This window comes from Typopeltis vanoorti, chromosome 6 (genome assembly GCF_054136105.1).
Source record: "Typopeltis vanoorti isolate ZY-2024b chromosome 6, IOZ_Tvanoo_1.0, whole genome shotgun sequence".
In the NCBI taxonomy this organism is placed as follows: domain Eukaryota; kingdom Metazoa; phylum Arthropoda; class Arachnida; order Uropygi; family Thelyphonidae; genus Typopeltis; species Typopeltis vanoorti.
Window position 1 is genome coordinate 119,105,674 of NC_143554.1, and position 12,606 is coordinate 119,118,279.

General features: G+C 34.2%; 1 protein-coding gene across 3 annotated transcripts in view; it reads right to left on the reverse strand.

Moving 5' to 3' along the window:
• Positions 1-12,606, reverse strand: part of LOC150105871 (uncharacterized) — a 73,786-nt gene that overhangs the window by 8,425 nt on the left and 52,755 nt on the right. For 2 of the 3 annotated variants that reach the window (XM_090393638.1, XM_090393637.1), the window contains exons 2-3: positions 4,949-5,060; positions 1,181-1,333 (exon numbers count right to left, since the gene is read on the reverse strand). In XM_090393638.1, coding sequence (XP_090249764.1) covers positions 1,181-1,333; positions 4,949-5,006 — 211 coding nt within the window. In that variant the 5' untranslated portion in view covers positions 5,007-5,060. Of the gene's footprint in view, positions 1-1,180; positions 1,334-4,948; positions 5,266-12,606 lie in introns of those variants that run through there. The other variant, XM_090393636.1, reaches the window with a different exon arrangement.

Consider the following 12,606-nt stretch of genomic DNA (forward strand, 5'->3'; position numbering starts at 1 on the left):
TCACCCAGCAAGCCAGTAACGTTATTGTTGTTGTTTATTGTGTATATATCTTTAGTACAGCAAAAACCAAAAAGATGGCGACCGTCTCAAAGAGGAAAACAGCAGGATACCTATAATGAAAAAAAAAAAAAAACATGGCAGAGAAACATGATGTTAATAGCTCAAGATAATTTTGAACAAGAATTAGTACTATACATGCGAAAATGTACTTCTGAAAGGTAAAGCAATAGATATGGGAATTTTTTAAAGCCCATTCCATCTCCTTACTCAGACTTGTGCAAATTTCAATCTGAAGTGAAGCTACTCATTATCGTAGAGGAAAATTATTCTTTGATGCGACAGGAATTAGCACGAGCATCACAAAAATGAGTAAGACCTTTGCATGAAACGAGCGAAGACAATCCAAGTCCCACAGCTGAGTTCCGTGAATGGCTGCAATCAAGGAGGAGAACAGTTTGCGAATATAATTTTGTCGGATGAGATGTTCAAGAAAAATGGCGAATTTGGTCTATAAAGCGGGGTTTCCGCATTAATTTCAAAAAATTAATAAATAAAAATAAAAACCCTTAACCTGAACACGGTACTAATGCAGTATGGATTTACATTCTTCTGTAGACGGGAATGACACACACTACATTAAAAAAAAAAAATGAATTATAGTCATTAAATAATTTGATTAATGCATTTTTGCACAAAATAATCTCATCAAAAGAGATTACGAAATAAAGCACACACACACACACACACACACACACACACACACACACACACACACACACACACAAAAAGCGTTCCTCTTTTACTCCCTCAGACGTATCAGCGTAGATCACACGAATTTTGGATGTACAGGTAAATGGAACTAGCACCTACGAACATCGTGTTTGGCTCAGTACTTCCGCAGACTTGGCCTTTATCCAAAGGAATAATTATTGAATTATTGGCAAAGAGCCAGATTATTAACGCGGACTATTGCGTATTATGTAAGATCACTGGCCGGAGTGATAACGATAAGAATGTATTTGCTTGAAAAAAAAAAAAAAAATTAAACGTAAAATGCTGCATTATGTTATCACAAATAATTGCATAATACTGTTCAAATTATTTGTACTTCGCATAATTAACATATATCATAACTTTGAGTAAGTAGTAAACAGTTGAATGGAAACGAATATTTTCTTACCATTCTTGTCCCACTGGACAAATACTTCACATCCAAGTTCACATTCATGCGTTACCAAGCTTCTCGCATCAAAACTGTCGTCTGTACACCTATCTGTGCGATTATTAGCGTCATCTGGTGACCAACTGCAGACGTAACAGTTTACAGCTAAACCTAACAGAACATAGCAAGAAGAAAGTTTACTAAGGTAGTTAAATGTATATTTTTAAAATAAAGTAATAAGTACTTTATTAAGAATTCAGTAATTATTGAAGATTTAGTGATAATTTCAAGAAGTACAGGTTGGATTTGTTTATCCATTCACCTGAACATCTTAAAAAAAATTTTTTTTTTCCTATCTGTAAACCATAATGAAATTTCGTCCGTAAATTTATGTATCATTATATCATAAATGTAATCAAAATAATTTTTAAGCTCTATATAAAAATTACAAAATAAATATCTTACATTATTTAAAACAAAAAAAAGTAGAATATTTTTAAATATACAAGAATATTTTGTGAAATATTTAGAACACCATTAAATTATATATATGCCATTTTTTAAAATAATTGATGTTAAATTCGCCCAGTCGGATTGATTCATTCAATCCAATACCCTTGGAGGGTAATGGATGGCAATGTGAAGTTCTAACTGAGGCTTGGCTATTGCTGTTACCCTCCTGCCATAATCAGAGCTTTAATAGCTCAATAACACCTTATCCCTACACTGTCCTCTACAGATAACGGGGAAGATGAAAAGCATTCTTGCTTCGCCCCTTTAAGCCAGTCCTTATGACTATAAGCCAGTCGACGGAAAACGTCATAATCCTTTTTAGGACTTCCAGAGTAACGGATGGCAATGCTGTAGCTAATGAAGTTTTAACTGAGGATCGGCTATTGCCGTTACCCAGCCATGAGTAGAGCTTTTAGCTCAGTAACACCCCATCCACACAGATTTTCTTCATTCAGATGACGGGATAAAGAGTCAAGGACTCAGTCCATCTCCCAGATCTTTTAAGAACTTTAAGAATAAGCCAGTCCTTATAAGGACTATAAGGATTGTGTTGAATGAAAATCTCAAGATTGGTGATCAATACCCTTGGAGAGTAATAGATGGCAATGCTGTAGCCAATGAAGTTCTAAAAGGCTCGGCTATTGCTGTTACCCTCCTGCCATGATCAGAGCTTTAATAGCTCAATAACACCTTAATCCCTACACACTGTCCTCTACAGATAACGGGGAAGATGAAAAGCATTCTTGCTTCTCCCCTTTAAGCCAGTCCTTATAAGGATAAGAGTTGTAATGTTTTTTTAAAAATTATAATGTGTTTTAACTTGCCGCATGCTGCTAAATTAATATAAAATGCTGTTTAACTTGGAACTAAAATGTTATAATCTGAAATCTGTAGTTATAATTACTACAATTAATTAATTATATGAAAAAATATCAATATGATGTGAGGTTTATGGATTAAATGAAAATTCGAACAGTGAAGAAGATTCAAAGTGTGAATTCTATGGTTTGAATGCTCCGAAATTTTTCGTCAGATAAGAAGGCGCAGAATAAATTCTTTTCAACTAACACCGATTTTCGATACGGTCGACAATTCTTTTTTAAGAACAGAACCTATCGACCTTTCAAATCCATCAACTTAACTCTACCAGAGTTGAGGCCGCGATTGAAAGAAAGAAAAAAAAAAAAATCTATTCATCACTTTGGTGTCGTGATGTGTCCTACAGATTAAGTTTCTTCTGCTGATTCGACGTCACAATGCGACAGTCTCGACGCTTCGAAGTGACTTTTCTGAATTATAGAAAAACCAATAAAGACAGACTAAGCGTGAACTTGAGTATTGCCATATCGCGGACTGTAAGGAAAAGTTTCGAGAACCCTTACTTGGTTTGGGAGTCTGCAGCAACAGTATTATGTAAACACAATAGAGTGCACATTTGCGAGAATCTGAATTTTGTTTGACACTAAAAGAATTAAACTTTTGTGCATCAATACGACCTTGTTGCTTTACAATGGTGTATGCAGTCACAGAAATGTTGACAGATAAGAGATTCGCTTAGTTTATTTTTATTTTTATTTTAAATCATCTATAAAGCAATCTTCGGATAATGCCAAGCAGCTACATAGAACAAAAGACTAATTCTTACGTATATCAAACAACTTATCATTATTACTTTTATTAAATGACAACTCTAAGAAGTTCAAGAACTCATCGTGGGAGGGCGCACTACATAATTCATCATTTCCCCTTATATACAAAGTATTATATGAAAACATTAAATTGTGAATAACGTTTTTTGATTATTAAAATAAAACAGGTCCTCTTTCATTATAACGAAAATAATCAATAAAATTATTAATAAATAATTTATTAAATGTTTAAACCCTTGTATGACAACATACATCCTGTGAAGACTAAATATTTATATCAATATTATTGTTGATCTCTTTGGCAGCAAAAAGATGATGCCAACTTTATGTGCACCGTACTGACAGCATACACAAATTATGAACAGTGTATGTCACTACGCAGTTATCCTAAAACGGTACATTGATGCTAATACACAATAGCTAGAACTACTTATGGAACCTAATTATATCACATATAAATTCAACAATCATTGCGAAAAGCCACCAGGACGCCACCAAAAGTTGTAAGGTAAAACGATATGCGACTTCACGTTTCCCATGTTAATGATGCATTATTATCACATTTCTAGATGGGTGTGTGTGGCCGGATTTACGCACAAATTAAACAGTATGAGTATATCCGAACTTTACATCATTATAAGACCTCTGTAAAGGTATTAAACTTCAAATTTACTCAGTAGAGCCTCTTAATATCTCATTTTATATACAACATACTGCAATAAAGATGCATATAACCCATGTATGCAGTTATATAATGTAAACAGTAAGTATGAATGATAAAAATTTTATTAAAATATTACTACTACTATTATTATTATACAGAGAAGTATAAAATTTTGCCTAATCAGTGAGTTTTTAAGTATTTATATATTTCTGTTAGCAGGTCGAGCAAATGGTTGCTATGGCCACGAGCACTGAAATTTTCAATTAGCAACTGTCGGCGAATTTTCGCCTAAATTCTTTCTGGTAGTGCTTTAGAATTTATGAAGTTAGTCAAATGAGATGCATATGAGGCTTGCAGAAAAGCTTGTTTATTCAACAGTTCGTTATTATTACTCTAAAACCTCAACGTCTAATGTATTCCGTTTGTTAAGTACACTCTTCCTTCTTGTTAATTACAAAAGTGTGATTAAAATTTAGCAAATTATATTTTTCTTCGTTTGTAAATTGTTACAAAATATTTGATAAAGCAATTAAAGGTGAAATATTATAAAAGCAAGCAAATAAATAAATAAATAAATAAATAAAAAATAAAAACAGTATCACTCACAGGTAAAAGCCTGTGTTAATTATATTTTCTGGTACCGGTTGATGCAACAGTTGACGTCGTTAAAAATATATATCAGGATTTACCCGATATATTTTAAGTGAAAAGCTGTGCCATTCTCTTCATTGCGTCATCAGTGTGAAATATACGTTTTAACAAAGATTAGGATTTTGTGTAAAAAGTTTCTCTCCTAGTTGTATTACATAAAATCCCGGTTTAAAATTAAACTGGGAAACATAAAATTATGCATTAAAATGTTCTTGTTGGTTGAACATAATATTTTAAATAAAAATGTCATACAAATGCTTACGTAAAAATATAAAAAAAACCAGAAGCATACAATAGCAAACTACTTACCTTGTGGCAAAAAAGACAGTAGTAGGGCTGCTACCAGAGGGGTCACCGCTCCTTCCATTCCGTGGCGGGAGTTCGGTGAGGGGAGGGGGGAGGAAAGGGATCGCTGTAATTCCTGCAATCAAAAGGAAAACTAACTATAGTCCCTGGTTAATTACAGCAAAAGGGTAAGCATCCTCAAACACACTTCGACAGTCATAACAATAAGGGTACTTTAGCAGCTGGAGTGCATTGCACGTCTGCAGTGTCCCAGCGAATCCTGGGTGTGGTATATCGCAACGATCCGAACAGACGGGGGAGCGAATACTGAAAAGGCGCGCTGTTCGGTGATATGAACCACCCGCCTACCACACCCACCAGTCTCCAAAGCTGCGCGGCGACTTGGTGACTAGTTTCTAGTGGTTGCCCATAGCAACAGCTTAAGCAGGGTCGTACAAGTTGCGTAGACGAGGTTAAGTACAAGAAGTTAATTATTGTGCGTAACGGGCGAAATTGACAGGAAGGAAGTCGCCGAGGTGACGTCATCGAGTGGTCGCAAAACAGGTAAAGGTTTTTTGTTTTGTTTTTTCTTAATCCCACTCCCGTTTTTTTTTCTTTTTTTTTTATATAGGTCATTTAGTTCATCGCAACGGAAAAGGCGCAGGTTGATGGAGAATTGTAGTCGTTAAACCAGAGTGACTTACTCAAAAACGTACTAAAATGAAATAAATAAACCAATAAATAAACTGCTGAAGTGATTTGTTCTTGACAGGACACTGTAAATTATCATATTTTTTTAAAAAACATTTTCCTGACAATATCGTTCAAACTTTGGAAAAAATTTATTATTATTATTAATCTTCCAGCAGGATATTTATGCCCATCAAGGTTACGTTGTTATTTGGAATTACGACGGAAGCAACCAAGTCCGAACCTCCGTAAGCTCAGTCTGTACAGACCATGTTTCTTCAACTTTTGAGACCGCCAAACCAACCCTTCATAAATTAATTATAAAATAAAGGGCAAAGAGGCTTCTGGCTCTTTATTTTAGTAATTACTTTTACGCACCTACCAAGAGTTCGCTTACGAAAAATGCATTTTCTGATATTTCAAGTTCCTTAGTAGTGAACGAGAGTTTTTGCTCTCTTAAGATTTCTGCTTGGTCTCTGAAGAGAACCTAACATTTCGAAACGGCTGTCAGGACAGTGAAACCTTATCAAAATGGAATTATAAAAAGCGGATATACAGACAGACGCTGGGGCGGCGCCTATGTCTTTTAAGTAGCCCGCACTAAGGCAATTCGTGAATGTCGGAGGAGTGTATCCCCGTGAGCTCTTTGGTCAACTTACCTTACGAAACCTTCATAAATATTTATTTTGGGCAGAATCTCTATGAAAAATTTTTTATAAAAAAAACATCGAAAAGGCATTATGACAATGAACCGTTGCCCGCAAAATATTTTAATGGAAAAAGCACATGACGTATAATATTACAAATAATAAAACAACATAACTATTCTAAAAATAAGTTAATTTAATATAAAAAAAGCCCGTGTGCTCTGGAACAACCCGTATACAAGCTTTCTGGAATCTGATGTGCTTTAACAAAACACACCAGTATAGACGATCCCCTTTTGTTGGTAGACCTGGGTTCGAACCTGTCTAGGGCGCGAAGAACTTTTATTAGGACTTTTCAGTTGATGTATGTGCTAGCCGATCTCATACGAAAGGCGAAGGCGTTTTCTTCCTGGAAACTGAGGTCTTGCATCGCTAAAAACAAGTGGTTCGAGCAGAACACATGCAATTTACAGTCATAGCAAACACTGCAGTGTTTGCTATGACTGTAAATTGCATGTGTAGGATTGATCACCGATCATAAGCAGAGTACTAGATTTTTAAGAAGCCAAATTACTTCACCGTGATTGGTCACTGAGCTTAACACGAAAGGGAAGATGGTGTGGGCGACTAAAGCCAATGGATGTTGATGGCATGTAGTCCCTGGCTGGTTTGTCTGTTTTGAGAGGGGAATCTCTGTCTTCGTATGAGATCAGATAACTCACCTTCAGTTGGAAACCCCTTATAGGCTCTTTACTTCCTGATATGGAATTCGAACCAGGTCATTTTCAAAAAGTATACCGATTGAGTAGGAGGTTCCGTCTAGGGACGACAAAGGCATGAATGATGCAAAGTATTCAATTTCATATTTATAAATGCACAAAACATGTAACCACTAGCACGTTTGTTCAAAGGTTTATTCTTTTATCAATCTTAATTTGTGCTGATGAAAAAAAAAAAAATTACTTATTGTGATAGCTTACCGGAGGGTTTAAATCAACGACAGTCGAGGGCGCGTTTGAATTAGGGCACAACTTCCAGTTCTTAACTTTAAACAGAAGAATTAGTATACTATATGTATAAAATAGTTAAAGTTTGGCCCTTATTAACTTCAGCTATAATTCTAACCAAACTTATTTTAATAGCCTTTTTCCCATCTTTAGTTTGTCGTTAAATTCGACCTCAACATTAATGCTTAATATATTTCGTGTAATCTTCAGGGAATAAAGTTGACATTAACTCCGGAGAGGGCTTTGACGTACTTAACAGAGGCTCCTCACAGACGGTGGAGCAGTGAAAGCGACAGAACGGCGCTTTCCTGATACGAGAAAAATTCTCTGAAATCTGTGATACAAGAAAAAGATCAGCAGAAAATTTTCACTAAGTTTATATTGTTTAAAATCCAAAAGAAGTTCATGGAATAAAGGTCAGGGGTCATTAACGATCATTTTAAGAATTACGTAAATCCAGTTGGATTTGTACGGAGAGAAAGACAGATAGAGAGACTCTTATTCATACGACCATGTTGCTTCTATTTCCTAATCCTTTTCTTCAAGACAAAACGTATCTAAGACAGACTTATAGACTCCACTACTTTCGAGTCTGTAGTTATACCAGACTGTGTGGCAGCTCATGTGAGTTATTGATGCCAAGAATACTATGGCAGACTCTTCACTCCTGACGTTCGTGTCAAGCACCATTAAGTTGACAGTTAGGGCTGTTCGATAGAAGCTTTGGTGTCATTGATTCCCTGGTCAGTGACCAGTCTCGTGGTGAATGAATTTGGATCTGTTAAAGTGCCCTGCACCTAATAATCGATTTGCTCTCATATAGTTGCTCATCTGTTGATGAACGCTGGACTCGGTAGTATCAAAAATATGTTTTTAAACGTTATTTTTGGAAAACGCATCCGAAAGCAAAAAGATCCACATTTAATTTTGCCACGTAGAAAAATCGAACAACAGAGCCATAATTAGATTGACTAGAGCATGAGATTGCTCAATTATTGTCAATTTAGTTTTTTTTTTAAAGGAGGAACTTCATAATTTTTTACGAAACATTTTCAAGTAGTAACAAGCCTTTTACCATGAAGCAAAGGATGTTCACATCTGCCCCCCCCCTTTTTTTTTTGGCTCCCACCCATAAGAGGTTTATTTGTAAACTTATAATACATTCGTTCCGTGGGTAGGATAAGGATGTTTCTCTCTCATTTTTATTATATATATACAGGGTGTTCGGGATAAATTTGACAGTTTCGTAAGGAAAACGAAAATCTTCTTTGTATCTATTAAATTTAATGAATTGACAAAAAACATTACAGGCAGAGTTAATTACAATACTATCAACAAGATTTACTCAAAATAACCACCATTAGCATCGATCACAGCTTCAATTCTGCTTCGGAACCTCGAACAAGCTGATGCTACAGTCTCCCTGGGAAGGGCCGCAAAAACTGTTTTAATTTTATCCATTAACTGGGCTTTTGTATTACTGGAAGTGCGATTGGTGTCTTTTTCAACTGCGCCCCATACAAAATAATCCATGGGGTTAAGGTCTGGGGAGTTTGGAGGCCAAACATTTGGACTGGTGAAGTCGTAGAAATTTTCAGACAACCATTTTTGACTTTTCCCAGAGGTGTGGCAAGGGGCCGAATCCTGCTGCCATACATACGGCCTACCATTGGCTACCCTTGTTATCCAGGGCTTGACTACAGTTAGCAACTCCACGAACAAAGCCCGAATTCCAATGCCAGGGTTCTTCAACACCTGTTCCTGCAGATTTGCGAGGAATTCTGCTGTACGAACGCAATCAGATCGTCTGCTAGGGATCTTTCTTCTTGCTACATCCTCGTAGTCACCATTGCAAGTCTCTAGTTCATGCCTGATTGTTTTTACTGTATTCAGGGAGCATTGGGCAGCAGTCGTAATATCCTTATTTTGATGGCGGGCACGAATCATCATGATACAAGTTATTCTCTTCCATGATTCAGGTGGGTTCCAGCTATCCATCCTTTCTGACATCTTGTATATGAATGAAGAAGGGTCCAAACTTTTAAATGAAGAGAAGTGTGTGTTAATACATGTAACTTACGGAAAAATATAATTAATTATAAATATGTCAAATTTATCCCGAACACCCTGTATATATATATATATATATATATATATATATATATATATATATATATCCAAGAAGCAAGAAGACAGTAAATGCAGATTGTGCAAAGGAAAGGAAGAAACGGTAGACCACATTATAAATGGGTCCAGCAAAATCGCACAAATTGAGTATTGTAAGAGGAAGTATGTAATAAATAAAGTAAATAACGTAGCTAAGATAATTCACTGGCATTTATGTAAAAAATAAGTACGGGAAAGACTGTTGGAAGCATAAAGTTGACCAAAAAGTGACTGAGAATGAAAAAAGCTAAAATGCTCTGGGATTTCAAAATCCAAACTGACAAAAGCTTGGAATGTAATACACCCGATATAACAGTGACTGGGGAAAAAAAAAAAGTGAAAAAAAGGGTATTCAGTTTATCGAAATATCAGTACCAGGAGATCGTCGAATTGACGAAAAAGAAACTGAAAATATTACAAAGTATCGCGAGTTGCAAATCGAAGTTGAACGAATCTGGCAAAAGAAAACGAAAGCTGTTTCCATAATAATAGGTGCTTTAGGCGCCATCCCTAAAACATTATTGAAAAAAAAAACCATCTAGAAACACTCGAGTTACATGAATTAAAAACCGGGCAGCTGCAAAAGGTGTTCGGCACAGCATTCCTATTTAGAAAGTATTTCCACAACTCATAGGCCCCTTGGGTTGGGTTCGAATTAGTGGAACATAACCAGCTTTTTACTTAAGGCTGAGGTAGCAAATCAAGCTTGGATGAATATTATATACGGTATATAACATAACGGCATGCATATAAACTATTTGTATTAGAGGATTTTATTATTATTATTTATTTATTTTTTATTTTTTCGGAGCGGAATTTAGAGTTAGTCGTTCAAGTTTGTCTTTTCAGGTAAATAGTTTATCCCGGAAAAAATTCAGAATTTAAATCTGGTAGCAGATTAACTGACGGTACAACGCACCTGCATATACAGATAAAGCACCAGTTAGGATTATGAGCATCACTTTCCAGTACCCTAAGCACGGTAATCTATTATTTACCGAGATATCCAATGTTTCATACTTTTATTATAATTAAATTATATAAAATTTTACTAAGTGTAGATTGTTAGTTTCTATTTTTGTACGCATTATTAAAATAATGCCAAAATTTTTCACAGATTGTAATAACTTAAAAAATAAATTGATACTTAAAATAATAATATTCTTTATTTTTGTGTTTATTATTTAACAGTTGGTTCAGTATTCCTTAGTTAAATATATAAAAAATAATAATTAATACATGATCAACGAAACTTATTTGTAATTTTAATTTTGAAATAAAATAAATTTTCCAATACAATTTGGTTTCCACAATTCTAGCTGTTGAAGAAGCAGATGAATGGATCCATCTTTCTTTTTACCATACTCCCCCCCCCCTCACGATGATGCTAGTTGTTGCCGTGTTTTGATTGAACAACACATTAGCAAATTATTATTATTACCATTAGTATTAATAAAACCAGTATTGTTATTATTAAATTTAATATGTTAATTATATAATATCTATAATAGTTATTATTACATAAATATTTCCTACGATGTCTAAAAGTTGTAGCATGTTTTATGCTTAGTTTCAATGTATATCATAATTTTAAGAAATTATATATATATATATATATATACTCTTTTCTTTAAAGGGGCGAAGCAAGAATACTCTTCATCTTCCTCGTTATCTGTCTGTATAGAGGACAGTGTAGGGATAAGGTGTTATTGAGCTATAAAAGCTCTGATCATGGGAGGAAGGTAACAGCAATATAGCCGAGCCTCAGTTAGAACTTCATTGGCTACAGGATTGCCATCCATTACCCTCCAAGGGTTTTAATCACCGCATCTCACGGTCCAAAATCAACAATACAACTTGCGACTTCCTATAAAGGTATTCATATATATATAAAATAATGGTGTTTTTTAAAAATACATTTTCAAATTTTTAATTAAAATATTTTTTATATTTTAAAAATAATTTCTATATATTTTATAATTTAAAAAAAATTTATAAAAAATTTGAATATTTTATTTTGTCAATGTTTAAAAGTTTTAATTTTTTTATACTAAACGAAAATTTTGAAAATAAACTTGCATCTTGATTCAATAAAAATAAAATATTTCATTTATCAATTGTGATTTATTACAGTAACTACGGTAATCTTTTAGTAGTTCTTTTCTGTTAGCATATTAACAACTGTTTCTGATTACTCTCATAAGAGTTTACGTGTGCAGTGAAGATTACTGATAATTACGATCAACAAGCAAAAACATGCTATTTTTAGCCTGGATGAAAAACATTTGCCATGGTTTAGATTAAAGGCAAATTAAAGTGTATTACTAAATCAAGGTTTCACTTTTCTCAAACCACAGGTGTAATGTATACGTTAATTTTAAACTTTCGGTTAAATAACATTTAGAAAGAAACAGAATATATTAGTAATATTTAATCAAAGATTTTCCTTAGTATTATTGTTTGAAGACGAGGTTAATTGTACATAATATATCTGCCGTGACGTCACTTGATTTGAAATGCACACATAAGCTTTAATTATCAAGAGAGAGACAGAGTGGTGATCAAGCCAGTGTCTCAGTAAGGTTGTCATAAAAGAAAGAGTAAGCCAAGAGGTAAAACATTACAGAATGTATTCAGAATGAACGTCAAATCTATGTTAATATTCGAAAACATTTTAGTGTTTTGGATTTATTAAAAAGTTCGTTTTAACATGAAGTCGAATGGTGTTATAAAGAAATACCACCATTTAGAACTTCACATTATATATTATAATGAGGCTACCTTCAGGTAACCGAGAATATCATTTTACACACCAAAGGATGTTCCGTATCTCACTTTCCTATATTGTTAAAATTATAACTGAACATTGCCATTTGATTTGATTACTATTCTAATTTAATTTCATTAGGTTACTTGGCCGGAAATTGGAGTTTATGATCAGGCAAGCAGCAAGGAGAATACACGCAATTTCTACACAAAAATATATATTTAGAGTTTAGACATAATCCCAAATACTAACATAATTCAATAAAGTCCAGAGCCGAGTTGTTATTTATGCTTACGAACGGACAAACGAATCCAATACTGTAGTTGCTAAACGTATTTAAATATGTGAGGGAATCATATGATAGTGACTAGCCGTAATTTATTATATTATTATTATAAGTGTATT